The sequence below is a fragment of the Podarcis muralis genome, chromosome 1, assembly GCF_964188315.1.
Source record: "Podarcis muralis chromosome 1, rPodMur119.hap1.1, whole genome shotgun sequence".
NCBI classification, from domain to species: Eukaryota; Metazoa; Chordata; class Lepidosauria; order Squamata; family Lacertidae; genus Podarcis; species Podarcis muralis.
Window position 1 is genome coordinate 4,433,888 of NC_135655.1, and position 27,683 is coordinate 4,461,570.

Here is a 27,683-nt window from a genome sequence, read left to right on the forward strand (position 1 = left end):
TTCCCAGACCCACTGAAAGAGGCGGTTATTAAACCGCTTCTTAAAAAACCATCTTTAGATGCGGCCACGATGGCCAACTATCGCCCAGTCTCAAATCTTCCATTCCTGGGCAAGGTGATTGAGCGAGCGGTTGCCGAACAACTCCAGGCACGCCTGGAAGAAGCGGACCATTTGGATCCCTTCCAGTCGGGATTCAGGCCTCATCATGGGACTGAAACTGCCTTGGTCGCACTGGTTGATGATCTCCGGCGGGCTAGGGACAAAGGTGAGAGCTGTTTCCTAGTTCTGCTGGATCTCTCAGCGGCGTTTGATACCATCGACCATAGCATCCTTCTGGACCGTCTTGAGGGGCTGGGAGCTGGGGGCACTGTTATACAGTGGTTCTGCTCCTTCCTCCTGGGCCGTGTTCAGAAAGTGGTGGTGGGGGATGAGTGTTCAGACCCCTGGGCTCTCACTTGTGGGGTGCCTCAGGGTTCTGTCCTCTCCCCCATGCTTTTCAACATTTACATGCAGCCGCTGGGAGAGATCATCAGGAGGTTTGGGCTGGGTGTTTATCAGTATGCGGATGATACCCAGCTCTACCTCTCTTTTAAATCAGAACCAGTGAAGGCGGTGAAGGTCCTGTGTGAGTGTCTGGAGGCGGTTGGAGGATGGATGGCGGCTAACAGATTGAGGTTGAATCCTGACAAGACAGAAGTACTGTTTTTGGGGGACAGGAGGCGGGCAGGTGTGGAGGATTCCCTGGTCCTGAATGGGGTAACTGTGCCCCTGAAGGACCAGGTGTGCAGCCTGGGAGTCATTTTGGACTCACAGCTGTCCATGGAGGCACAGGTCAAATCCGTGTCCAGGGCAGCTGTTTACCAGCTCCATCTGGTACGTAGGCTGAGACCCTATCTGCCTGCGGACTGTCTCGCCAGAGTGGTACATGCTCTGGTTATCTCCTGCTTGGACTACTGCAATGCACTCTACGTGGGGCTACCTTTGAAGGTGACTCGGAAACTACAACTAATCCAGAATGCGGCAGCTAGACTGGTGACTGGGAGCGGCCGCCGAGACCATATAACACCGGTCTTGAAAGACTTGCATTGGCTCCCAGTACGTTTCCGAGCACAATTCAAAATGTTGGTGCTGACCTTTAAAGCCCTAAACGGCCTCGGTCCAGTATACCTGAAGGAGCGTCTCCACCCCCATCATTCTGCCCGGACGCTGAGGTCCAGCGCCGAGGGCCTTCTGGCGGTTCCCTCATTGCGAGAAGCAAAGCTACAGGGAACCAGGCAGAGGGCCTTCTCGGTAGTGGCGCCCGCCCTGTGGAACGCCCTTCCAGCAGATGTCAAAGTGATAAATAACTACCTGACATTCAAGAGACATCTTAAGGCAGCCCTGTTCAGGGAAGTTTTTAACATGTGATATTTTATTGTATTTTTGGTTTTTATGGAAGCCGCCCAGAGTGGCTGGGGAGGCCCAGCCAGATGGGCGGGGTATAAATAATAAATTATTATTATTATTATTATTACTGAGGAACAGAGAAGAATAGGAGCTCAAAGCTGCATGGAAAACTCTTGACTGCCCAGCAGATTTCAAGTGCTACAACTATTCAGGGGCAGCAATGATTCAGTCCTGTCTCCAGTGTTTCGGATGAGGGCTTCACCTGGCCCTATCTGGTGATATTGGGACCTTCCTCATTACTGTTATTCATTGGTATTGTGTGCTTTTTTTAAATTTAATATCCTGCCTTTCCTCTCAAATGAGCCCAGGATGGGAGGGAACAATCCAGTACAACTTTTCAAAGATTATAAAATATGAAAACATTTTTAAAAGCAGTTGCAAATCCTTACAGCTAATAAGCCTAGGTTCCCAGAGCCAGTGTGGTGTAGTGGTTAAGAGCGGTAGTCACGTAATCTGGGTAACCGGGTTCGCGTCTCCGCTCCTCCACATGCAGCTGCTGGGTGACCTTGGGCCAGTCACACTTCTCTGAAGTCTCTCAGCCCCACTCACCTCACAGAGTGTTTGTTGTGGGGGAGGAAGGGAAAGGAGATTGTTAGCCGCTTTGAGACTCCTGAAGGGGAGTGAAAGGCGGGATATCAAATCCAAACTCTTCAAATGCCTGGGCGCATGTGCTGTACCGTGGAGCTATGTCCCTTCCCCCAAATAATTTGCTTTTTCTGCAGAAGGAAGAAACTCTGCCGTGCTGGTGGGAGGTTTCAGAAAGGCCTTTCTTGTCCCCCTCCATGTTGGCCAATGTCCTCTTCTCCAAGGTGCCACTACCCACTCTGTGCCCGATCTGCACAATTGCTCTGAGGGGAGAGCACAAGGCAGGTGAAGGGTTCTGCTGCATTGCCTCACATTTGTCAGCAGCAGCAAGGAGAGGAAGTATGGCCAGTGCGCTCCAATGCAGGCATCCCCAACCTTTGGCCCTCCAGATGTTTTGGACTACAATTCCCATCATCCCTGACCACTGGTGCTGTTAGCTAGGGATCATGGGAGTTGTAGGCCAAAACATCTGGAGTGCCGCAGGTTGGAGATGCCTGTTCCAGTGAGTGGGCAGTAGGTCCTCTGCAGTTGCCCAGACAACAGCTGTTACCCGGGAAGTCTGACCCCTAATGACAGTCCTGGCTGTACAAAACTACCTCTAGGAGAAAAGGATGGACGTGTTGTTTGTTTAGTGGTTTAGTTGTGTCCGCCTCTTCGTGACCCCCTGGACCAGAGCACGCCAGGCCCTCCTGTCTTCCACTGCTTCCCGCAGTTTGGTCAAACTCATGTTTGTAGCTTCGAGAACACCGTCCCACCATCTCGTCCTCTGTTGTCCCCTTCTCCTTGTGCCCTCCATCTTTCCCAGCATCAGGGTCTTTTCCAGGGAGTCTTCTCTTCTCATGAGGTGGCCAAAGTCTTGGAGCCTCAGCTTCAGGATCTGTCCTTCCATTGAGCACTCAGGGCTGATTTCCTTCAGAATGGAGAGGTTGGATCTTCTTGCAGTCCATGGGACTCTCCAGAGTCTCCTCCAGCACCAGAATTCAAAAGCATCAATTCTTCGGCGATCAGCCTTCTTTATGGTCCAGCTCTCACTTCCGTACATCACTACTAGGATGGACATATGCAACCCAAATGATTCGGCAAATAAATCCTAATGCTGCTATCCAATTTTTTTTCCATCCAATTGTTGGCAAAAGGCATAATATTTCTCTTCCAAGAAGGTGTCTTGCTGTCAAACCACATCTGAGGAGTAGTTCAATGATTCCTTCCTCTTGATGGTTTTTTTTTAATACATTTTTGTAGCTCTACCTCCTTTTTAAAAAACAAAAGCCAGCCACAAAGTCTGCAATGGAAAAGCAAAGGATGACAGGAGGAGGAAAGGATAGATGGACTGCTCCCCTTCTTGCCATTTGTCTGGTAAAAAGGACCCTTTCCCCACAAGCTGCTTTTCTCCCCCTGCCCCCATATGGAGCTGGACACTGTATCTCTCCCATCATAACCAGGGATCCAATGGGGTAGCAGGGAGAAGTGGCTGACACAGAAAGAAAACAGCTTGCATATTATTTGCAGTGCATTGGATAAACAAATAATTTTCAAGGGGAACATTCTTACATTTACTCTAAAATATCTAGAAACCAAGCCTTAGGAGGAACAGTTGAGGGAGTTGGGTATGATTAGCCTGGGGAAGAGAAGACAGAGAGGTGATAGAATAGCCATCTGCCAGATGGAAGATGGAGCAAGTTTATTTTATGCAGCTCCAGAGGGTAGGACCATCTGAGTAATGCCTAAATTGACTGGCAGTGGCTCTCCAGTTTTTAATGCAAGGAGCACTCTTAGTCATACCTGGAGATGCCAGGGATTCAACCTGAAACCTTCTCCATGCCAAGCAGGTGTTCCACCACTGAGCTATGGTCCCTTCCCGAAATGAAGGAGCTGCAACTACAAAGGGTTCCTGAACATTTCTTTCTGTAAATAGTTATCTGCTTGGTCTATGCAGCTATTTTCATTCCATGGTGCTAATTTCATCTTCCCCATGGATGGGAGATTAGTTTGATATCAACCTGCCTGTGCATTAAGATCCAGGGAAGAGGCATGATGGCTGAGGCTGCTGAAAGCTCTAGTCCAAAACTTTGCCAAGATTGCAAAGGCTGGTATAGAGGTAGAAACATCTTGAGTGATTTTAGTTTGTCTCCATTATACTGCAATTTCGAGGTTACCAGCATGAGTTTGACCAAACTGTGGGAAGTAGTGGAGGACAGAGGTGCCTGGGGTGCTCTGGTCCATGGGGTCATGAAGAGTCGGACACGACTAAACGACTAAACAACAACAATACTGCAATAGCCTTTACAGTGGTACCTTGGGTTACTGACGCTTCAGGTTACAGACGCTTCAGGTTACAGACTCTGCCAACCCAGAAATAGTACCTTGGGTTAAGAACTTTGCTTCAGGATGAGAACAGAAATCGTGCTGCGGCGGCGGGAAGCCCCAATAGCTAAAGTGGTACCTCAGGTTAACAACAGTTTCAGGTTAAGAACAGACCTCCAGAATGAATTAAGTTCTTAACCCAAGGAACAGAGTGATTTTGGGCAAAGCTGGGGGCTTTTGTAATTTCCATTTAAAAAGAACAAGGAATAAATGAGTAATTGCTACACAGTTTGTTGCATGGGATCCTATGCCCAGATAATTCTGCTCATGTGCAGGGACTAAACTATTTTCGACTTGGCATAAATGGATTCTTCTCAAAGACATCACAGCTGTTGCTAACTGCAGTCACCCTGTGCAAAATCCAGCTTTTTGAGATTCTTGGCTTCCTCCCTCCCCCCCCCCCCTTTTTAAGGTAAAAATGCTGGCTTGAATGTGTGAGCAGAAATGTTGCTGTAGATTCAGGGGGGTGGGGTATGAATAAGATTTCCAGCAGGATTTTTGGAGTGTGTGTGGAGATCTTCAGTGCTCTGCATAGCAATTTGATCCATACCATTGATCACAAACATAGAATATATACGGGAAGTTAGCAAAAAATGGAATAAGATCTGCAAATGCATATTGTCTCCAGCTTACGGAATTCAGATTTGCATTTTATGGCAGCTTTTATTTTGCCCAGAATTTGGGTTGCCTGCTGGCAATATTTAAATTTTATTTTTAAATCCAGAGTGCCCAGAACTACTGTATAACATATTCTGTTTGTGACGTGAACAGTAATGAGCAGTGTAACTCTTCAGCACCTTCTGGCTTGTTTCCCCACAAATTGCACTTAGACATGGCCTGTAATACATGGGGTTGAAGGCCACCTTTTTGCCAAGGCTGCCTGGGAAAGCTCAACATCCCTCCCAGATTTCTGTGGCTCTTCCAGGGATGGAGTTTCCACATCAACGCTGAGCTGTCAATGGAACGGCTGTGTTGGCACTACAGAATCCATTCTTGCCCTGGGCACAGCTGTGAAGCCCAGCCAAACCAAAACAATGCTGGGAATGCTGGGGCGATGATGGTGGACTGTGTGGGCAGCCAGGGAGAGAAAAGCAATCCAATAAACAGCAGTGGTTTGGAGGGGAACGGCAGTGAGAAGGAGGGAGAAGGGGCAGAACAGGGCAGAGCAGGGGTGAAATGGGGGGGGGGGGTTGCAGGCATTTTCAATGGTGTTTCAAATACACTTAAACGTGTACTGCCTTGGAACTTAAAAAAAGGTAAAGGTACCCCTGCCCGTACGGGCCAGTCTTGCCAGACTCTAGGGTTGTGCGCCCATCTCACTCAAGAGGCCAGGGGCCAGCGCTGTCCGGAGACACTTCCGGGTCACGTGGCCAGCGTGACATCGCTGCTCTGGCGAGCCAGAGCCGCACACGGAAACGCCGTTTACCTTCCCGCTAGTAAGCGGTCCCTATTTATCTACTTGCACCCGGGGGTGCTTTCGAACTGCTAGGTTGGCAGGCGCTGGGACCGAGCAACGGGAGCGCACCCCGCCGCGGGGATTCGAACCGCCGACCTTTCGATCGGCAAGCCCTAGGCGCTGAGGCTTTTACCCACAGCACCACCCGCGTCCCTTGCCTTGGAACTTAACCCCCACATAAATTGGGAGTTGCCTGTACATTCCACTGGAAATAGCAGAGAGAGGGGTGAATGGCAGAAAGAGGAAGATAAGCATTTATTATCGGTGGAGCAGCCACCAAGACCACATAACACCGGTCCTGAAAGACCTCCATTGGCTCCCAGTACGTTTCCGAGCACAATTCAAAATGTTGGTGCTGACCTTTAAAGCCCTAAATGGCCTCGGTCCAGTATATCTGAAGGAGCGTCTCCACCCCCATCGTTCTGCATGGACACTGAGGTCCAGCGCCGAGGGCCTTCTGGCGGTTCCCTCATTGCGAGAAGCAAAGCTACAGGGAACCAGGCAGAGGGCCTTCTCGGTAGTGGCGCCCGCCCTGTGGAATGCCGTTCCAGCAGATGTCAAAGTGATAAACATCTACCTGACATTCAGAAGACATCTTAAGGCAGCCCTGTTTAGGGAAGCTTTTAATGTTTGATGCATTACTGTATTTTAATATTTTGTTGGAAGCCGCCCAAAGTGGCTGGGGAAGCCTAGCAAGATGGGCAGAGTATAAATAAATTATTATTATTATTATTATTATTATTATTATTATTATTATTATTATTATTGCAAAGAGGGTGGCAGAGAGAGTAAAGGGGTGCAGCAATTTGATGTTGCCAACAAAGGTCCGTATAGTTAAAGCTATGGTTTTCCCAGTAGTGATGTATGGAAGTGAGAGCTGGACCATAAAGAAGGCTGATCGCGAATAAGTGATGCTTTTGAATTCTGGTGCTGGAGGAGACTCTGGAGAGTCCCATGGACTGCAAGAAGATCCAACCTCTCCATTCTGAAGGAAATCAGCCCTGAGTGCTCACTGGAAAGACAGATCCTGAAGCTGAGGCTCCAATACTTTGGCCACCTCATGAGAAGAGAAGACTCCCTGGAAAAGACCCTGATGTTGGGAAAGATGGAGGGCACAAGGAGAAGGGGACAACAGAGGACGAGATGGTGGGACAGTGTTCTCGAAGCTACCAGCATGAGTTTGACCAAACTGTGGGAGGCAGTGGAAGACAGGAGCTGGAGTGCTCTGGTCCAGGGGGTCACGAAGAGTCGGACACCACTAAACGACTAAACAACAACAACAACAATTTGGTGTTAGCTCCACCCACTTGCAGCTCTAGCTCTGCCCACCAATGACTCTGGTCCCTGATTGACTTTTTGCATGGGCTCTTCCTAGCCTTCCCTCTTAATGTTTGGGTCTCTTCCCAAGATAGCAGGGACCACCTGCTATCTTTTCCTTCATTCAAACAGAGATGAACTAAAGTCCCTTTCTTGATGTTCCATCCGTGTACACCCAACAGAGGAAGTGCCTCCTCGCTCACTAGAACTTCCTGTCGCTGGACATCCACCAAGGCCTGACATTGACTATTCTCTGAAAGTGCCCTAAGACTTTCCTGGTTCAGCTGAAACTCAGAAGGTAAGACCAAGCCTAAGAAGATTACAAATAAATAAAATCATTGAAAAATTGTAATAAATGGATGTACCGGTATTTTATTTATTATTCAAAAGCCGGTGGCTCTGTTTGACCATTTTTTCCCTATTCTCAAAGTGTTGCTCCACCCTGAGCCAACAGAAAGGTGTAGCATGAGGAATGAAACAAAATAAATGGATATTAGTGACAAGTGTGGCATTGATAACAAGAAGCCCCCCAAATTTGGGACAATGATAAGAAGAATGCCCCCCAAATGTGGATGGTGTTTGCTTCCCTACCTCACCCCAAGCTTTGGTATTTCATTCCACAATGGAAAATTCTTAAATAACAGTTACTCTTTCTGGGTGGAGTTGCAAAAAGTCTTCCAGAGACATGAGTCAGGCATCAAAACAATCTGGAAAGGAGCATTAAAATCTATATTTTCAAACAGTATATTGACATAGTTTTGTCCTCTGGGTTCTGAACATCTGAAATGGCAAGAAATTCAAGCTTCAAGCTCTTGGGACAGAATGATTGCGATGCAAGTTTCCTGCTCAAAACAGCAACCCCACCTTGAGATGCTTCTCTCCTGGTAATGTGGTTTGAAGTACAGTGGTACCTTGGGTTAAGTACTTAATTATTTCCGGAGGTCTGTACTTAACCTGAAACTGTTCTTAACCTGAAGCACCACTTTAGCTAATGGGGCCTCCTGCTGCCGCCGCGCCGCCAGAGCACAATTTCTGTTCTCATCCTGAAGCAAAGTTCTTAACCTGAAGCACTATTTCTGGGTTAGCGGAGTCTGTAACCTGAAGCGTATTTAACCTGAAGCGTATGTAACCCGAGATACCACTGTAGTTTTGGAAACAAGTGAAGGGACATCATGTATATTGATGTGTAATGCTTTGACTTACATTTCCTTAAAATAGCAACCAATTAACAACAACAACAACAACAACAACAACAACAACAACAACAACAAAACAACAACGTTCCTGTTCCCATTGTCATTCTTGGCAGCCATTGGGGGCATAAGCAGTACCAGAGCGGGGCAGGTAGACGTAGGGAAGAGCCATAGCTGCCAACATTTCCCTTTTTTAAAGGGAAATTCCCTTATTCCAAATAGGATTCCTCGCAAGAAAAGAGGAAAGTTGACGGCTATGGGAAGAGCTCCTACAAACACTGCTGGCCCCCTGGGTAACCTGAAGGAACATTTCAGTGCTTTATCTTAGAATGAAACTAAACAGAGCCTTTGCATTTCACACATACTTTTTAAAAAATGCAAATAGCAGCAGCTATAATAATAAAGGTAAAGGTAAAGGTACCCCTGCCCGTACGGGCCAGTCGTGACCGACTCTGGGGTTGCGTGCTCATCTCGCTTAAGAGGCCGGGAGCCAGCGCTGTCCGAAGACACTTCTAGGTCACGTGGCCAGCGTGACGAAGCTGCTCTGGCGAGCCAGCACCAGCACAGCGCACGGAAACGCTGTTTACCTTCCCGCTATAAAGCGGTACCTATTTATCTACTTGCACTTAAGGGTGCTTTCGAACTGCTAGGTGGGCAGGAGCTGGGACCGAACGGCGGGAGCTCACCCCGCCACGGGGATTCAAATTATTATTATTATTATTATTATTATTATTATTATTATTATTATTATTATTATTATTTATTATTATTTATACCTCGCCCATCTGGCTGAGTTTCCCCAGCCACTCTGGGCGGCTCCCAATCAAGTATTAAAAACAATACAGCGTTAAATATTAAACTTCCCTGAACAGGGCTGCCTTCAGATGTCTTTTAAAGATAGGATAGCTACTTATTTCCTTCACATCTGAAGGGAGGGTGTTCCACAGGGCGGGCACCACTACCAAGAAGGCCCTCTGCCTGGTTCCCTGTAACCTTACTTCTCGCAATGAGGGAACCACCAGAAGGCCCTCGGCGCTGGACCTCAATGTCCGGGCTGAACGATGGGGGTGGAGATGCTCCTTCAGGTATACAGGGCCAAGGCCGTTTAGGAGGGAGCCCCCTCCCCCACTAGAGCCCAGTCCTCAGATGCCATGGGAAATGAGACTTCCTCTCCATATGCAAGCAGCAGCTTCACAGGAGCACCTTTCATCCAGATTGCAGCAGGGCTGGAAAGGGTTAAACTCCCTGCCCCACCCCTGCCTGTGGAAATTACAATTAGCAGCCCTGCCAGCCCCACACAGCTGCTATCTGACTGTCTTAAAATATGCATTTTAAATGCAGAGATGAGGTTCAGCACCATGTCTTTAGAGAAGCCCACTTTCTAAAAGAGCTGCAAGCCTGAGCTCTAAATGTCACACACAACCTCTTTTATTCTATTAAAAACATGGACTTAATTGGGACTTGTGGGTTTACATTCCCACTATGGTTATAGCAGAGCATAACACAGCATAGAAAGAAATATAGTATTTCTTCCCACAATTGCAACTGTTAATGGACCACTATTCTTCTCTTGTACACATCAGTTGGGCTTTTCCATGGAAATCCCAAGGAGACAACATTTCTTCTTCTTTTAAATATATTTTTATTAATTTTTACATAACATATTTAAATTCAAACACATTCACCTCCTCATTTAGGATTCTCGGAATCCCTTGACTTCCCTCCACCCTTCCATGGTTACCATTGTCATTCTTTTTTTCATCTGCTTATCTTATTTTCTCTAATTTGTTTTTTTTTATAGTCCATTTATCCATAGTTTTTCGTACATTGCAAGCATTACTCAAATCCTGCCAAAGTTTTTAGCTGTTTACAGTGTTCTCTTAGATACATTATATATTTCTTCCATTCCTTCTTAACCAAGGAGACAACGTCCCCACCTCACCCTCCCACTATATATAAGGTCTGGTGACTTCTGTTTCAGTGTATCTGAAGAAGTGTGCATGCACACGAAAGCTTACACCTAGAACAAACTTAGTTGGTCTCTAAGGTGCTACTGATCTGATCGCTGAAGAATTTATGCTTTTGAATTATGGTGCTGGAGGAGACTCTGGAGAGTCCCATGGACTGCAAGAAGATCCAACCTCTCCATTCTGAAGGAAATCAGCCCTGAGTGCTCACTGGAAGGACAGATCCTGAAGCTGAGGCTCCAATACTTTGGCCACCTCCTGAGAAGAGAAGACTCCCTGGAAAAGACCCCGATGTTGGGAAAGATGGAGGGCACAAGGAGAAGGGGACGACAGAGGACGAGATGGTTGGACAGTGTTCTCAAAGCTACCAGCATGAGTTTGACCAAACTGTGGGAGGCAGTGGAAGACAGGAGGGCCTGGCGTGCTCTGGTCAGGGGGTCACGAAGAGTCGGACACGACTAAACGACTAAACAACAACAACAAGGTGCTACTGGACAATTCTTTACTTTTTTACATATTTCAACATTTAATCTGTCTGACCAAGTGCCCTCAAGTCCACAAAAGCCCCCCAGAAAGAATTGATCTGTTGCTCTTTAAGGTGCCACAAGGTGTGGGGAGCCACCAAATTTTTCTCTTTGCAGGTTGTGTAAGCAGCTCAGGAAGCCTGCAGAATCACCCTGCAACCCATAGAGTGGAACAAGGAGCAGCTCTAATGACTCGGGGCCCAGCAAACAACAAAGCAAGGCGGTTCATGGGGTGTGTTTGATGTGCAAACAGATCCAGCTGTTGGCATTGGAGTCTTTAATGAGCCTGCTTATATGAAAGCCTTTCATACCCAAGGCCTCCTGTAAATGACTGTCAAAGCCACAGGAGTTCAGGCACTGTGGAAATAACCTTTCTTGTTACAGCCTCTTTCTCCAGGGTTCAAACAGCCCTACGCTTATGCTTACGCAGGGGTCAGCAAACTTTTCCAGCAGGGGGCCGGTCCACTGTCCCTCTGACCTTGTGGGGGGCTGGACTATATGGGGGGGGGGATGAACGAATTCCTATGCCCCACAAATAACCCACAGATGCATTTTAAAGAAAAGGGCACATTCTACTCATGTAGAAACACGCTGATTCCCAGACCATCCACGGGCTGGATTTAGAAGGCGATTGGGCCAGATCCGGCCCCCAGGCCTTAGTTTGCCTACCCGTGGCTTAGCCCATGGGAACATTTTGCCTGCCAGCTTTCGCCATTCTTTTTTGTTTTTACTTTGCAAAGTTGTCGTTGTACTTCACCAGATCTTAAACCTGTTATAGTATTTGTAAGAAAGGATTCCAAATATCATTGAATTTGTCCATGGCAAGTCTGCGTTTATATGTAAGTTACAGGTATAAGTTGTTCATATGTTGCGAGTTTGTAGGTCTTCAATTCAATCGGAGAAGGGAATTGCAGTTTTATTTTTCCAGTTCATCAGTATCCGTCTTTTTGCCATGGTAAGGGTGCAGAGAGTCCACTCTCATTGTCTTTTTGTAAGGTTCCATGTGTTGGGTATATAATTCAAAAGGATATTTTGCTCTGTAAATGTAAGGTTGTTCCGTATAGTTCTGTTGATAGTTTGTTACCTTCTGCCAAAAATCTTTCAACATAGGTTTTAGAGAAGCATTATTCCTATTGCCTCTCCAACAGTAAGATACCTTAGACAGCCCTTTTTAAAACAAAAGTAATGGGATCCATTATAATCTAAATATTTTTTGTTGTTGTATGAGCCTCAATTTAAGGTCCAGAGTTGCCCCTGTTACAGCACATAAAACAGTTTCCCACTGTGTGGTCGAAATTGAGATCTCTAATTCTTTATTCCATTCCTCCCTCAGTACCTGTATATCAAATTGGTTTGCTAGTAACAAAGATTTATATATGTTGATGGTCAGGTTTTTTTTTGCTGCATAAGAATTAATCAACTGCTTCAATATCTCTGGGGTCTCTGAGGCTATAAAAGCTGCTGGTCCATAGATGCTGGTTAGCAAGTTTTTTCATCTGGAGATAATGCCATTGAGCATTTGTAGTTAATCCATATTTGTGTCTTAAGATGGAATATGTACCTAGCAGAACCTCAGCTTATTGTCTGCTATCTTCTCCGACCTTCAAACTTGAGACAGTGACCAGATGCAAACTCCAAGACTCCACCATAAGCCAATTTTCCTCATCCCAGCTTTGTTTTACCATCTAGACCAGTCTCCACCAGCCTGGTGCCTTCTAGTTGTTTTGAACTACAAGTCCCATAAAACCCTGATCAGAATGGCCATTGGTCGACCTAATATGGATTTTGGAATTTACCTCAAGGGCTAAAATAGCTACCTTTTAATGTCCATTTATCTTATACAAGTGTGGTTGATATTGTTATTGGATTTACCTCTGCTCTTCTTTCCTAAGTGCATTTTTTAAATTTCAGTGTCTACAACAACGCAGCCTGAAAAACCACGTCAACAACCTGGGGATGATGAAATCGTGGAAGGAAATTGGACACCCATCCTTTAGTTTGCAAGAGGCATGGCAGACCCACGGCTGGCCATTCAGTCACCATCTTGGTGGGCAAATACATCTCAAGGTATAACATTTCACCGCACGCTTTCACAGAAGCCCTGAGTGGGTTGGCTTGACTCCATGCCCTGCAGAAATCTGTGGCAAAGCTAGGTACTGACAGACAAATCCGCATTTCCTGTTTCCGAGGTCTGTGGTCTAACCACAAGGTTCTTGTTCCCTTTTGAGTACTAAGGTGCCGCCCCTAGAACAAGTCATTGTTCCTATTACTTTCCCATCCATCCGGGCATCAAGGGCTATGCCAGCGGCTAAGCTTGCACAATTCTCCAGTTTCAATCAGATAATCATGCAATTCGCAAGATCCCAGCTGTTAAATCGGAAAACTGTGATATAGTGTGTGCGATCTGCTCAAAGAGCCATACATTCAAACTACATTGATTCATTTGGAGGTAGTTGTGAAGCAAATGACTCCATCATTTATTTTTAACTGCTGGTTGCAGCTGATAGGAGTTGCAGCCCAAACATGTGGGGGGCACCAGGTTGGCAAAAGCTGGTTTTTCAACTGTAACAGGATTTTCACACAAGGAATGTATCGATAACACAATGCTCCTTTGTTTCCTTGCTAGTTCATTTATTTGGATGTGAATCTGGCTGATCATATTGAGTGGAAAGCCGTTAAAGACCCTTTTGTGCACACAAAAGAATGCAGTTGAGGTGCATAACAGGGCTCCTTGTGTGCAAGGGCTCTGCAGAGAATCTGGGTTGAATCTTGATTGAACTCCAGATTGAACCCACAGGACACCAAATGCTGCTAACCCTAACATACATAGAATAACAAAGTTGGAAGGGGTCCTGAGAATCATCTTTCTGACCTGTGCAATGAGGGAATCTCAGCTAAAGCATCCATGACAGATGGTCATTCAACCTCTGCTTAAAAACCTCCAATGTAGAAGAGCCCGCTACCTTCCAAGGGAGTCCATTCCACTGTCAAATAGCTCTTACTGGCAGAAAGATCTTCTGGATATTGAGCTGGAATCTCCTTTCTTGCAACTTGAAGCCATTGGTTGGAGTCCAATGAAAACCAATGAGAAAACCAGGAGAAAGCCTGGAGTCTGACTCTCTCATTGATGCTTGGAAGGACCAGCACAGACTTTTTTGTTGGTATTGGAAAGGGGTGTGGAATCTCTTTCAGCCTGGTGGGTGGCCGCCTTCTGATGTGGATACAGGTGGCCCCATACTAGTGGTGGGCAGGACAAGAGGCAGAATTAGGTAGCGCAATGGATGCAGCTCTTACCTTTGTGCAGTATGCCTTGGTCTAGCCATGGAAAAGTCAGACACACATCTCCATCCTAGCAGAGGTGCGGCATTATTACAGTTCAAAGACACATTGCAACCAAGCGTAAGCACTTGAGGAGGGCCCAGAGCAGGAGGGTCACTGGGGGCTGTGGAGTGGGGAGAGTGCATCACCAAGGGAGAGTCTTGTGGGTCAAATTGAGAGGCCTGGAGAGCCACCTTCTGCCCATGGGCCTAAGGTTCATCACCCCGGTGTAGGAACAAAAGCAAAAGCACCATCAGCTACCCCAAACCATGACAGAGAAAAGGTCCCATGCGGGGAGGGGTCTCTGTGATGGAGAGGAAGGTGGGCCACTGGCACCCTGGTGCCCAAGAGCCCACAAACCCCTGTATCTGATCCCCAAAGTAAGTGGCAATTATGAAGGTTAATGCTTTGCATAAGCAATGCCTGTGTAACGAGGAATGAAAAATGATGAATCTGATTTTAAAACTGGCCATCTGTTACAGACTATTGAGCCAGGCTGTGACACTGAGGTGCTGAGCAGCAGAAAGGGGAAAAAGCTTTCTTATACCAAACTTGCAGAGAGAGAAAGGCAGAGAGCCATAAGACTGTCAGGTCCAGTAGCTAAACTGAAGCCAGGTCTGGCTGATGTAATTTATGTCAACTTCTGAGCCCTCTTGTTTCAGTACCTTATTTGGATACAGCTGCCTATAAAATCCGAGCAGTTCTTGCAAACAAATGGGAAGAGCTTACAGCTCCTTAACAGCTCATGACGCAAGTTGCCTGAATTCCCAACCTTGCCTTCAAATTCCAGGGCGCAATTTCCAATCTATCTGGAGGACTGCAGCAAAATGTATTGTGCAGTCAACAGCTCACACACTGCATTTCTTCACAAGATCCACCTGTTTGAGGATGGACAGAAAAATCATGTGGAGAACTAGCAGGAGTCAAGTGGACATCAATCAGACAGGCCTGAAAATGACATTTTTGGCTTGGGCCTAATTTCATATTTGAACAGTGGTATTGAAGGCCTGTGGAAATACTCCCAGCCCCACTTGTGGTTCTTCTATAATCTAGGAGGCTATAAGGGGGAGAGTGCTGTTGTGCTCAGGTCCTGCTTTCGGGTTTCATGTAGGCATCTGGTTGGCCAATGTGAGAACAGAATGCTGGAATAAATGGGCCACTGGTCTGATCCAGTGAGCAGGCTCTTCTTACACCCTTAGATTTGTCTTGTAGGGTGTTGGGCAAGAAGACCTTTGGCATCCTTTCCAACAATTCTATGATGTTTTACAATATAAAATTAAAAACCAACTATCATGAATGAGGGACGCGGGTGGCGCTGTGGATAAAAGCCTCAGCGCCTAGGGCTTGCCGATCGAAAGGTCGGCGGTTCGAATCCCCGCAGCGGGGTGCGCTCCCGTTGCTCGGTCCCAGCGCCCGCCAACCTAGCAGTTCAAAAGCACCCCCGGGTGCAAGTAGATAAATAGGGACCGCTTACTAGCGGGAAGGTAAACGGCGTTTCCGTGTGCGGCTCTGGCTCGCCAGATGCAGCTTGTCACACTGGCCACGTGACCCGGAAGTGTCTCCGGACAGCGCTGGCCCCCGGCCTCTTGAGTGAGATGGGCGCACAACCCTAGAGTCTGTCAAGACTGGCCGGTACGGGCAGGGGTACCTTTACCTTTACCTATCATGAATGAATTAAAATAGCACAACAAACATAACATCAATTCAGTACATCAGGAATCAATAAAGTGGGATTAGATTAATGCCTTCCCCTGTCATGTCAGCGCAAAACAATATTTTTGCTGACATCAGAAGGAAGCCACCTCTGTGAACAGGGAAACTTCCACAGCCTTGGAGCTGACACTATAAAACGCAATGCATCTATTGATGGGACAACCAGCCAGGCCTCCCCGCAGAACACAAGTCCCAGATTGGTCGATATGGCAACCTGTTGCATATTGAATTGAATTTAACATTTGATGTAACACATACTTTGTCCCACAGACGACCAATTTATAAAGCAATGTAATGCACAACAGGATGAACACCACTTGGTAAATAATCACCCCTTGGGAGCAAAGAGGGTTTCTTGCCAGTCTTCTGATTCTTCTGGGAGACTTTCACCAAGTCCAGAGCTCACCGAGAACTTGGAAGCAAAATATTATAGAAGTTAAAACTTCAAACTGGCCTCCTTTGTTTTTGCATTCAAGCTGAGAGAAGTTATGCAAGTAACAAGCTTGAACTGTTATAATTCAGTTTTCTAGTTTTTAGGCACACACAGCAAGGCATATGTTAGTCATGCAAATCTTCTTTCCTCCAGTTGTGTGTGCTGTTGGGCGAAAGCCTTTTTCACATGACAACTGTATAGCAGCCAATGAAAACACGGAGGGGAATTCAGGTCGCACTCTGAACAGAGCCAGGGATATACACACCTAGGCTCTGTGCACCTTTTGAAGGATTCCTGGTCACATGGGGAGCACCTATATTTAGCCATTGTACATCTATACATATATGCTGGGAAAGAGCACAATGGTTGCAATCCAAATCCTCCCTCCACAGGTTCCCTGAACATGCAGAAAGAGCTAGATTCATACAAAAGTTTTAGCCCAAGTTGCCAGTTTGGCATTTGAAAGCCATTCTTTCATCAACTAGCTATGATTAGGTCTAACCACAACTGGGGAAGCACAGATTCAGCCAGGATGTGGTCATCTGCTGTCTTGACACATGCTGGGATGCTCACAAGATCCACCATGCTCTCAGCACTACCATTGCATGGCACTGGTTGTCTGAATCCATGCAACACAAAAGTTTTACGTGTGCAGAAATGCCTGTTATTATAAAAGCATTGTTTTCAACTCAAATACAACTGCCTCTGAAGTAGTTTGCAATGGTGCGTATATTTAATTATGTACAGCATTTATATGCAATCCAATAATAATGCTCTATGTCAATCAGCCTTTCCAATTCATCTAAGGTACAGGACCCCGGACGGTTAAGTCCAGACGAATTTGACTTTGGGGTGCAGCACTCACCTCTGCTTTCAGCCTGAGGGAGCTAGTCAAATTGCTGACCTCACGTTCAGCAAGCCCAAGAGGCTCCGTGGTTCAGACCACAGCGCCCCCCATGTCCCTACCACCACCACCATTGCCTCTCTTTCCCACCTTCCAAGCAAGCAGGGCACATCCAGAACTCTTTCACATTAACCTCTAAAACACACTGGGCTTTGATGAGTTATGCATTTTTCTGTAATATCTGTTACGTTGCTGCTTGGTCTAGATCTGTTGCAAAGCCACTCTGAGCATAATGGTGGCAGGAAAGGGGCATATAAATAAACTTGACTGATATTTTCAGAAAACCGAAACTATTTCAGGAGGATTCCACCACTGACCCCAAACTAGTAATAATGCAATTAGGGCCCTGCAATGATGTGATTACCCTCGGTTAAAAGAAAACAATCACAGGGTGGGATGGGGTCACGTCACTCCACTTCTCTCCTGGGGCAAGCTTGTTGAAGTGAAAACACCGAGAAAATGTGTGTGGAATTAAATCTTCAGGGTATCAGCGCTATGTGAGACTCTTTGAGACGTTATTTTGGGACAGATCGGCTCCCTCGGGGGAATTTTTTCCATAGGACTCCTTGATCCCAGTCCCACCCTCGCTGACATAATGAGCTCTCTGTTCTTTCCCCGGCTGCACTCTTGGTTCCTATCCAGTCTCTATATTGTTACAGCTGCTGGGTGACCCTTCTTTGCTAAGGTGATTGCTTATTAATAGTCACGAACAATAGGCTGATGTTCCCTCAAGAGGAACTAACCGTTGGAGATGTTTTCCCAGATGGGTAGCTTACCTGCAAGACAGCTTCTGCGGCCAGTTCTCAGCCAGCATTGTCATAGGGGAGGAAAAGGGCCTGCACACTGAGCCTGCGACAGAGAAGAGAGTTTTTATTTGGAGCCGACTTCAACCCTCCAAGTATGGTCTAAAACTAAAGGCACATCGCTGAAGCTAGGCAGGTGCAGGTGTGTTCCTTGCTTGGACAGGTGAGCACTGCAGAGATGTCTGTTGCACTGAGCTCCTGCTCGAGGGCTTTGCAGTAGAAGTGCCTATTTGCTTGCATAATTGCATATGTTTATTTTAAAGGCAAAGGTAAAGGGACCCCTGACCATTAGGTCCAGTCATGACCAACTCTGGGGTTGCGGCGCTCATCTCGCTTTATTGGCCAAGGGAGCCAGCGTACAGCTTCCGGGTCATGTGGCCAGCATGACTAAGCCACTTCTGGCGAACCAGAGCAGCACACGGAAATGCTGTTTACCTTCCCGCTGGAGTGGTACCTATTGATCTACTTGCACTTTGATATGCTTTCGAACTGTTAGGTTGGCAGGAGCAGGGACCGAGCAATGGGAGCTCACCCCATCGCGGGGATTCGAACCGCCGACCTTCTGATCGGCAAGTCCTAGGCTCTGTGGTTTAACCCACAGCGCCACCCGTGTCCCTTATGTTTATTATATGGATGCCGTAAAGCCTCCTGCTGTCTCTTGTCCAAAGAAAACCAAATCATGTAGGGCTGCTTCTCCAGAAAGAGGGAACGATATTTCTGCCTTGATATCTTCAAGGCCTATGGGGCTGTCACACTGCATCCATGCCATTCTCCCTCCAAGCCAGACTTACAGGTGAAACTCGAAAAATTAGAATATTGTGGAAAAGTTCATTTATTTCAGTAATTCAACTTAAAAGGTGGAACTAATATATGACATGACATGCAAAGCAAGATATGTCAAGCCTTTATTTGTTATAATTGTGATGATTATGGCGTACAGCTGATGAAAACCCCAAATTAACAATCTCAGAAAATTCGAATATTGTGAAAATGCAGTAGCTATTCAATCCATAACACCTGCAATGGGTTCCTGAGCCTTGAAATGGTCTCTCAGTCTGGTTCAGTAGGAAGCACAAACATGAGGAAGGCTGCTGACCTGACAGTTGTGCAGAAAGCCATCATTGAGACCCTGCATAAGGAGGGAAAGCTTCAAAAGGTAATTGCAGAAGAAGTTGGATGTTCCCAAAGTGCTGTATCGAAGCACGTTAATGGAAAGTTACGCGGAAGGGAAAAGTGTGGAAGAAAAAGGTGCACAAGTAGCAGGGATGACTGCAGCCTGGAGAGGATTGTCAGGAAAAGACCATTCAGACGTGTTGGGGACTTTCACAAGGAGTGGACTGAGACTGGAGTTAGGGCATCAAGAGCCATCACACACACACGGATCCTGGAGATGGGCTTCAAATGTCATATTCCTCATGTCAAGCCGCTCCTGAACAAGAAATGTCAGAAGCGTCTTACCAAGGCTCAAGACAACTCTATGGCAGGCATCTTTTCCCTTACACCGGTTTCTCCTCTGCTTCTTTATCATTAACATCCTCACTACATGCCCCGGGTCTAAATTAACTTCCCATTCGTTTCTTGAGTCAAAGGCAGATGAAGATGATGGACTTTTGGGAGCTAACCGACCTGACCGGAAGAGTCCGCGACCAGAAGGAGGAGTACCAGGAAGAATGGATGAAATTTAAAGAATATTTTAGTTAAATATGCTAAGATAATTTAAATAGAAACACTTGCAAATACCAGATTGGCTTAGGATATAAATATGTGATTTTTTATAATAATATGTTTAAAGTTTATAGGAAAAGTAAGAAAGAAGTTAATTGACTAAGTAAATTTTATGACAAAAAAAATTCCAGTAGCACCTTAAAGACCAACTAAGTTAGTTCTTGGTATGAGCTTTCGTGTGCATGCACACTTCTTCAGATACACTGTATCTGAATGTATCTGAAGAAGTGTGCATGCACACGAAAGCTCATACCAAGAACTAACTTAGTTGGTCTTTAAGGTGGTACTGGAAGGAATTTTTTTTGTTTTGACTATGGCAGACCAACACGGCTACCTATCTGTAAATTTTATGAGAAATTAGTCTTGGAAAACTGTTACAATGATATACATTGAAATTCAGCCAGGGGGATTTGAGGAAGTCACCTAACAATGTTAATAATTGTGGAATAATTACAGTTAGGATTTATGTGTGTTTGTTTATAAATTTGGAAAATCAATAAAAAAATTGGGGGGGGAAAGAGCTGGGAGTCAAGGGCAGAACAGGAACATTAGCAGGGTAGCGTTGAAGATCTATAGGTATCAGACGGTAGTCATAGCAGTGTAGAGTTGGAAAGGACTCCGAGGGGTCATCTAGTCCAACCCGCAGCAGGACTCGAACCCACAACCGTGAGATTAGGAGTCTCACATTCTGCCGACTTAGCTATGACCTGTTTATTGAGCAGTCACCCTCATTTGTTTGCAGGGACCCGTGCCCCACACTTTCCCATGCATTTCCCTCTCACTTGTCATAAAAACAGTATTTTGGAGAAAGCGAGCTGTTTCTGCAAATTTCTGGTTATGACCTGAATTTCCCATTAAGTGATAGTGGTCGATCTGCAACAACTGGAGGGCACCAGGTTGGCAAAGGCTGAAACACACACACGTATCTATTTATACACACGTGTATCTATGTATTTATTAAGAAACTGCCCCTCCTGCTCTCAGGGCTGCCAACCAGGTGCCTCTTCGGGCTGGTTTATTCTGTGGCTTTGTAATTGTTTTGTTTTATTGTGTATTTTCTATTCTCATTGCGCACCTTTCTCCTGGGATCCTCGGGCGAAGGGCGGCTTGCAAAGGAGACGAAACGAAGGCGGGTCAGTTACGTTAAGTCGGCAAGATAAAGATTTTGTAAAAACACAAACATTGAAAAAAGAAAAAACCCAAATTTTCATATCCTTATTTTACATTTGCTTATTTCCTTGACTTCCTCAGACCTCCCTCTTTGTATTCCAGTTCAATTATTTCAGCAAGTCCTTTCCCTCTTTCTCAAATTTAAATCCAAACTTCTTCTTGACGCCATTTAACCTTAAATTTTACCCTTTAACCATAATCAATCTATTCTTACTTAATTCTTAATAACATTTCTACTAAAGCCAAATAACTTCTTTCCAACAACCTCCTAACATTCGTTAATTTTACAATATTTCTGTAAGTATACTTTTTCTCAATATTTTTTTTTCTTTTTTATTGTAATTTTTTATTGTTTGTCTTTCGTTTCTCTGTATTTGTTAAACTTTAACAAATATTTATTAAAAAAAAAAAGATAAAGATTTTGTAAATCAAGAAAACCTTCAATAAAAAAGAAAGAAAAAGGGGTTGCATTCCCCAGACCCTATCATTGGCCCCAGAGAGCACAATAAAAATATAAAATGTTGACACCTCAAAAAAGAAAAAAGGGGAAAAAAGAAAAAGTTTCCCCATCCAGGCAGCCTGACTGGAACCCCTCGTTGAGGACCACACAGCCCGGCGAGGGTCTCCCCGCAAGCCCCCATTGCTGTGGGGCAGGAGAGCGCCTGTGAGGTAAATCGCCTCAGAGCGGCGGCTTCCCGCGCTTTCCCCCTCCCTCCTTCTTCCCTCAGGAGTCCCGGCAGCCTCCTCCTCCTCCCCCCGCCTCCCCGCTCCTCCTTTCCCGCCCACGGGGGAGTCCCGGATGTTGGCCCCGCGCCCCCGCTCCTCCGCCGTCCGCTTCCATAAAAGGGCAGCGGCGCCTCCCTCCCTTCTCCCCCCCCCCCCCGCCGCCCCGCCTCGGGCCTTTCTGGCCGCCGCCTCCTCCTCCTCCCTCCCCTCAGGCGGCGCCCCGGGGGGCGGGGAAGGCTCCCGTCCTGGCGGCGTCCGCGGCGGTGGCCAGAAGCGAGAAGCGCCCTCCGCCGCCTCCTCCCACGAAGGGACGCTCCCCGGCCCAGGAAGAAGAGGAGCCCAGCCCGGCAGGCGAGTCGGGGGGGGGGGCGCGCGAAGGGTCTCTCTCTCTCTCTCTCTCTCTCTATGTGTGTGCGGGAATTTGTGCGAACGTGTGAATGGTGCGTGCGAGGGAACGCGCCGTGTTTCACGCGTGCATTGCGGGCGAGTGAATAGGACGGGGCTTTGTGTCTGCGAGGGGTTTTCGTATGTATGAATTCGGGGGGTGTTTTTTGTGGGGGGGTGGGCTCTGCTTCCCCACCCTTTAAAGATAATGGGAAGCTGAGGGGGTTGCCTTTCTCTCTCCTCCCCGGCCATTCCCCACTTGTAGGTCGAGGGGCGCATCCCTGCCCATGCCCCCATCCTTAAGGCACCGCGTTGTGGGGCTGGGTGTGGGTGCGAATGGGGGTCGTGGTTGTATATGGCTATGTCTGCCTGACCCCCCTTTCCTCGTCTCTCCCTTTCCCTCCTCCCCCCATTTTCCCCTCGGGTTTCTTTTCCAGAGTCTCTTTGCATGCGACCCTTCTCTGGATGGAGGTTATTGTGGGGCAAAGTCGGGTCTTCCTCTCTTCCTTTTTCTCCTTTTCCCTCCATCTCCTCCACTCCTGCCTCCCCATCCCTCTTGCACAGCCGGAATAGAGCTTCCCTTGTTCCTTTCCGACTCTCTCACTCTCCGCCCAAGCGAAGTCTTGGCTGCTATATAGAGTTGCCCTTGACTCGCCTTTAAAATACCATTATTAATAATAGTAGTAGTAGTAATAATATCTGTATTTTCTAGGAGGGAAGGGCTCAGGAGACCCTTTTATGGGTCAAGGGGTGGCGCTCTTTTTCCGGCGGAGGGGTTACTATCCATTTCTAATTTTTCGCACCCCTTTTAGCACAGATGTTGGAGGGGATGTGCAGACTCAGGGTAATAAGGAGGGAGCGTGTCACGCATCCGTGTTGAGTGAGTGCCCTGGTGAAAATTGATAGTATGGATGATGTGTGCCCCCCCCCCCCACACAGAGAGAGAGAGAAGGTGAACAGTAAACAAATAAGGAAAACATTGTGTTGTACGTGTAGGTGAGAAGCTGAATAAGGGCATTGTAATCCCTCCTCTAAATATATAAGGCAGAGTTGGGGCTAAATAAGGTTTTGGTTTGCATTGCCTTCATGCTTGCGTTCTTCCAGCAAGTTTGCAGTCCGACTCTGCCCTCCCCCACCAATTGCCTCACTAAGTTCTTTGTAAATTGAGCCATGTGTTGGGAGCTCTCAGCCTTTTCTCCTCTTCTTCTTTCTTCTTCTTCGCAGCTGACTTAAGGAAAGCTTGTTTGCCTTCCCTGGATTTGGCTCCTTCATGCTTTTCCTTCAGTAAATGGGAAGCAGGGAGAGGCATGCTGCGAGTGTGAGGCTTCTGCTTAGCTAATGAATGCCTGTTTCCTCTGCTGCTTGCTTGCAGGAAGGAGGAACGATGGCTCTGGACGGTATACGGATGCCAGATGGCTGCTATGCGGATGGGACGTGGGAGTTAAACGTCCATGTCACAGACCTGAACAGAGATGTAACTCTGAGGGTCACAGGAGAGGTCCATATTGGCGGCGTCATGCTGAAATTGGTGGAAAAACTTGGTAAGTTGTAACTATTAGGGGGAAAGGTGTGGTCTTTCTCCTTGCTTTGGTGGAAGCTGGAAGGCGAAGCGCTGGGTGTGGAAATGAAATTGCATACTTGCATCGCACATGGGACTGATTTCAGAAACCCATAACTATTTTTAAATGCCGGTTTTTTTGTTAGAGAAACTTGATGTTGGATCTCTTTCTCTAGCAGGCAGAATACAGGCCACCTCTGAGTCTAACCCTTCTCCTGGTTAGCTACCATACTTTCTGTAGTTTGTACAATGGCTGCTGGATTCTTTACAATACTTGCACATAAATACAAGTGTGATAGTATTTACAGGGACATGTAATGACAAGTAGTAGAAGGTGCCATCCTGGGTCAGTGATGTGGCAGAGGCGAAGGAGTCATTGGTCTAAGGATCTTGGATTTGACCATACATGTGTTTAAACGTAAAGGCTGATTTTTGCAGTCAGAAGAACTACATAAACTGCTTGTATGTTTAAGCTTCACATTGAGGATTTACCCATACAGTGGTACCTCGCAAGACAAAAAACTCGCAAGACGAAAGGGTTTTTTGTTTTTTGAGCTGCTTCGCAAGACGAATTTCCCTATGGGCTTGCTTCGCAAGACGGAAACATCTTGCAAGTTTGTTTCCTTTTTCTTAACACCGTTAATACAGTTGCGACTTGACTTCGAGGAGCAACTCATAGCACGCGGTGTGGTAGCCTTTTTTGAGGTTTTTGAAGACTTTGGTGATTTTTGAAGCTTTTCCAAAACTTTTCTGACACCGTGCTTCGCAAGACGAAAAAAATCGCAAGACGACAAAACTTGCGGAACGAATTAATTTCGTCTTGCGAGGCACCACTGTAGATGGTGTGCCCCCCCTTCCTCCAAAACTCCTGAGCTTCTGAGAGGGGAATAGACTTCACATGTAATACCAGAAATGCACTGCACGTGACTGAAGGAATCTAGGCTAGCATTGTTTTCACTGCAAATTAGGGGAAGTTTCTCAGATATGATAGGTGGCTTCTAAATTCTAGATTAATGAATGCTCCATTGTATGTGGCTGTTCCTTTTCTTTGGACTCATTAAGTTCAGTTTCTAGGAATTTAGACCAAGTGATAGAAAAGGAGGGTCTGTGCTGGTTATTACAAAAACATTAAGATCGTTAAGCAGGGCAATGTTTACTATGGTAAACAGTTATTAAAATGCTTATTCCTGCACACGCCCCCCCCCCCCAAAAAAACTTCTGACTTTCTGAAAGAGTCATTGCAGTGTTATTACAGCTAGCTACCTCTCTTAGGCAAGTGTATGGTGTTATGGCTTAGTGCAGCCTCCTGCGATAGATAGTGTCCTAGGCTATGTCAGGCACCTGTTAATGAGACATGGTAGTTGTTGCTATACAGCAAGTTGTACAGTACTGCCATTAGAACATTTCTGCTTGGCGCATTATGCCTAGTGAGCTTTCATCAATGTGTTCTGCATTTTGTGGAGTGCACTGTGGTTCAGTGCTGGTAAAAGATGCTGAGGTTTATACAGTTGGTAATCTGATGCTTTCCTTCCTTAATAATGCATTTGAGTCTGAATAGTATACTAGTTTAAACACAACATCCTTATCAGCTCCGCAGCACACTTCTGGTGCTATGTAAATACTTGATTTGCTGGCTAGTTATGTACACAAGTCATAGCTGGTGCAGCTAAAAAGAAAGAGCCGTCCTGCACTGTACTAAAACTTTGTACTGATGTAATAAGGAAGGAAAAGCAGATATAAATACTTGGCTCAAAAGGAAGTTTGTGTGTGCGTGAAGGACTCTGAGGCTTGACATGGCTTGTGGGACTGTAGAAAATCAGTTTTAGAAATATTTTTTTGTCCTTGGGTTATGAAAAGAATGTTTCAAGGTGATTGCAGGCTTCAGCACTTAAAGTTGTTCAGCCTCTTCAAATATTAAGCGAAGAAGCACCACAGTCTCTTACATAATGAATAAGTCATGCCTTCTATTGGCTTTGCGTGTCATTGATGAGAATTGTCCACATGTGTATAATTTGCTCAAAGTATAGGATGGAATTCAGTGGAGACAGCAAGTTTTTAAGATGCTCTGTGGGATGAGTTTAATCGCCCTCCACAGGATAAAAGCTTACTTGAAGTTCAAACATATATTTTGGGAGGCCATCCTCATTCTAACTCTTAGGGTTCTGTGTAAATGTCTCATAATGAGGATCATGCGTGAGTCTCTTTTGCAGTGGGCTTTATAAAGCTCTGGAAGCAGGTTGTGTAAGCTTGCTGTTTTGATAATGTGTAGATCATGCTGGGGTCAAAGTCCCCTCTACAAGCCAGATGAAAATAGTGGAAACTTTTTTACAATACCTTTGACCTTGGATGTAGGCCAGGTTGTAATATCTATCAAGTTAAAAGCTAACAGGACCATACAAGTAAAAACAGTTCTGAAACTTGGGATAGTTATGGCAGCTGTGTTTTTTTAAAAAAATAGAACTACATTTCTTTAAACTGGCCTTTAAAAGATAATGACTGTAAACGGAAACTATGAAAAAACGTTATATTTGCAGCGTTGTCCATCCTGTTTGTTCTGAAAAATCTTGGGGTAGCAATGTGTTTGGAATAGAAGTACTTTGTATGCATCTTCTCATTAACTCTGTAAACAATGCAGCTTTCTGGTTGCTTCCATTTAGCAGAAGAACATCTGTTTGTGGAGGATAAGTCTCTAATCAGAATGACAATAAATTTGTAGTGGTCACTTCTGTAGGGGTAGCTCAGTGGCTTTCTTTGCAGAAGGTCCCAGATTCCATCCCTGGCAACTCAGGTAGGGCTGGGAGTATCAAAGCCAGTCTGTGAAGACCAGGGGTTCCCACACTGTGGCCCGTGAACTTTGTCAGATATAATATTAATATATACATTTTAATTGTATTCTTCTTGTTTTTATTTCTTACTGATTGTACTCTATTGTATTCCACTTGGAATTCTATGGTAATTGAACTGTAGTACAATTAAATACAATTTTATAAGAAATAAGTAATATATACAATTTAAATAATACAGCATCTAGCACAGTGCAGTTCAATTGTTAAAAACAGCCAGAAAAAAATTATTGAGTGGTCAACCAAGGTGAAATATTTGGGAACTACTGGTGTGGGCAGTATTTAAATGCATGGTCCAGTGGTCTGACTCGTTATAAGGCTACTTTCTATATTCCTAACTAATTCACTGCAAATTAATGTTTGCTTTGTGGGATGGCTCAGGGGTAGAGCACATGCTTTGAATGCAGAAGTTCTCACATTCAATCCCAATCATCTCCAGGTAGGACTGGGAGAGATCCTTCCTGGGAAGCCACTTCCAATCAGGTGGGACTGAGCTAGATGGAACAATGGTCTGACTCTGTATTAGGCAGCTTCCTGTCTTCTCTCTCATTGTTCACCTGCTGCATATAACAATTTTGCACTGCAATCCTAAGCATGCTTCAAATCCCACTGAGTATGTTTCAGGTTACCGACAGTAAGAAGATGCCAAGTTATATGTATAATACGGTCCATCCTTTAAGATGAGGGTCAGAAACTGCTACAGATGTAGCCTGTGGTGCTTCCTCAACCAGCTTCCATCCTCCCCGCCCCCTGTAGCAGTTAGGCTGGAAAACAGACTCCCATTGCAGCTACTGGCATTTGTGGAGAGGGGTTTAACTGGACAGGAAAGGCTTATTCCTCTCTGTGTCACTGACTCGCTCTCCCCTCTTGAACCCTCCCCATGTGGCATCTAGGCTTGAAAAGCAGCTTCCCTAGCTGCCAATGGAAAGCTGTTTTCAAGCCTGATTTTTGTGAATGCATGTGTTCTGTGCAGAGTTAGCTTTGTGCATATTGCAGCTGGGGAAGGGAAGGGTTAATGCTCCTCTCCTCAGCTGCTGTCTCCATGAAGACTGCCCACCCTCTGGCATTTAGACTTGGGGGGGAGGGAACTGAAATGTGTTTTTCAAGCCCAATTCACATGTGAGTGAATGACTATGTGGGTGTGAGTACATTAATGGATGTGTACAACGTTTGCTGTCATATGGCCCCTGAAAAGAGGAGGAGGAGGAGGAGTTTGGATTTGATATCCCGCCTTTCACTCCCCTTCAGGAGTCT

General features: G+C 46.0%; 1 protein-coding gene across 5 annotated transcripts in view; it reads left to right on the plus strand.

The window, feature by feature from the left end:
• The first annotated feature begins 23,369 nt into the window (after window positions 1-23,369).
• FERMT2 (FERM domain containing kindlin 2) overlaps window positions 23,370-27,683 on the plus strand; it is a 92,112-nt gene continuing 87,798 nt past the window's right edge. For all 5 annotated transcript variants that reach the window (XM_077936198.1, XM_077936226.1, XM_077936257.1 and 2 more), the window contains exon 1: window positions 23,370-23,569. In XM_077936198.1, coding sequence (XP_077792324.1) covers window positions 23,371-23,569 — 199 coding nt within the window. In that variant the 5' untranslated portion in view covers window position 23,370. The remainder of the gene's footprint in view (window positions 23,570-27,683) is intronic.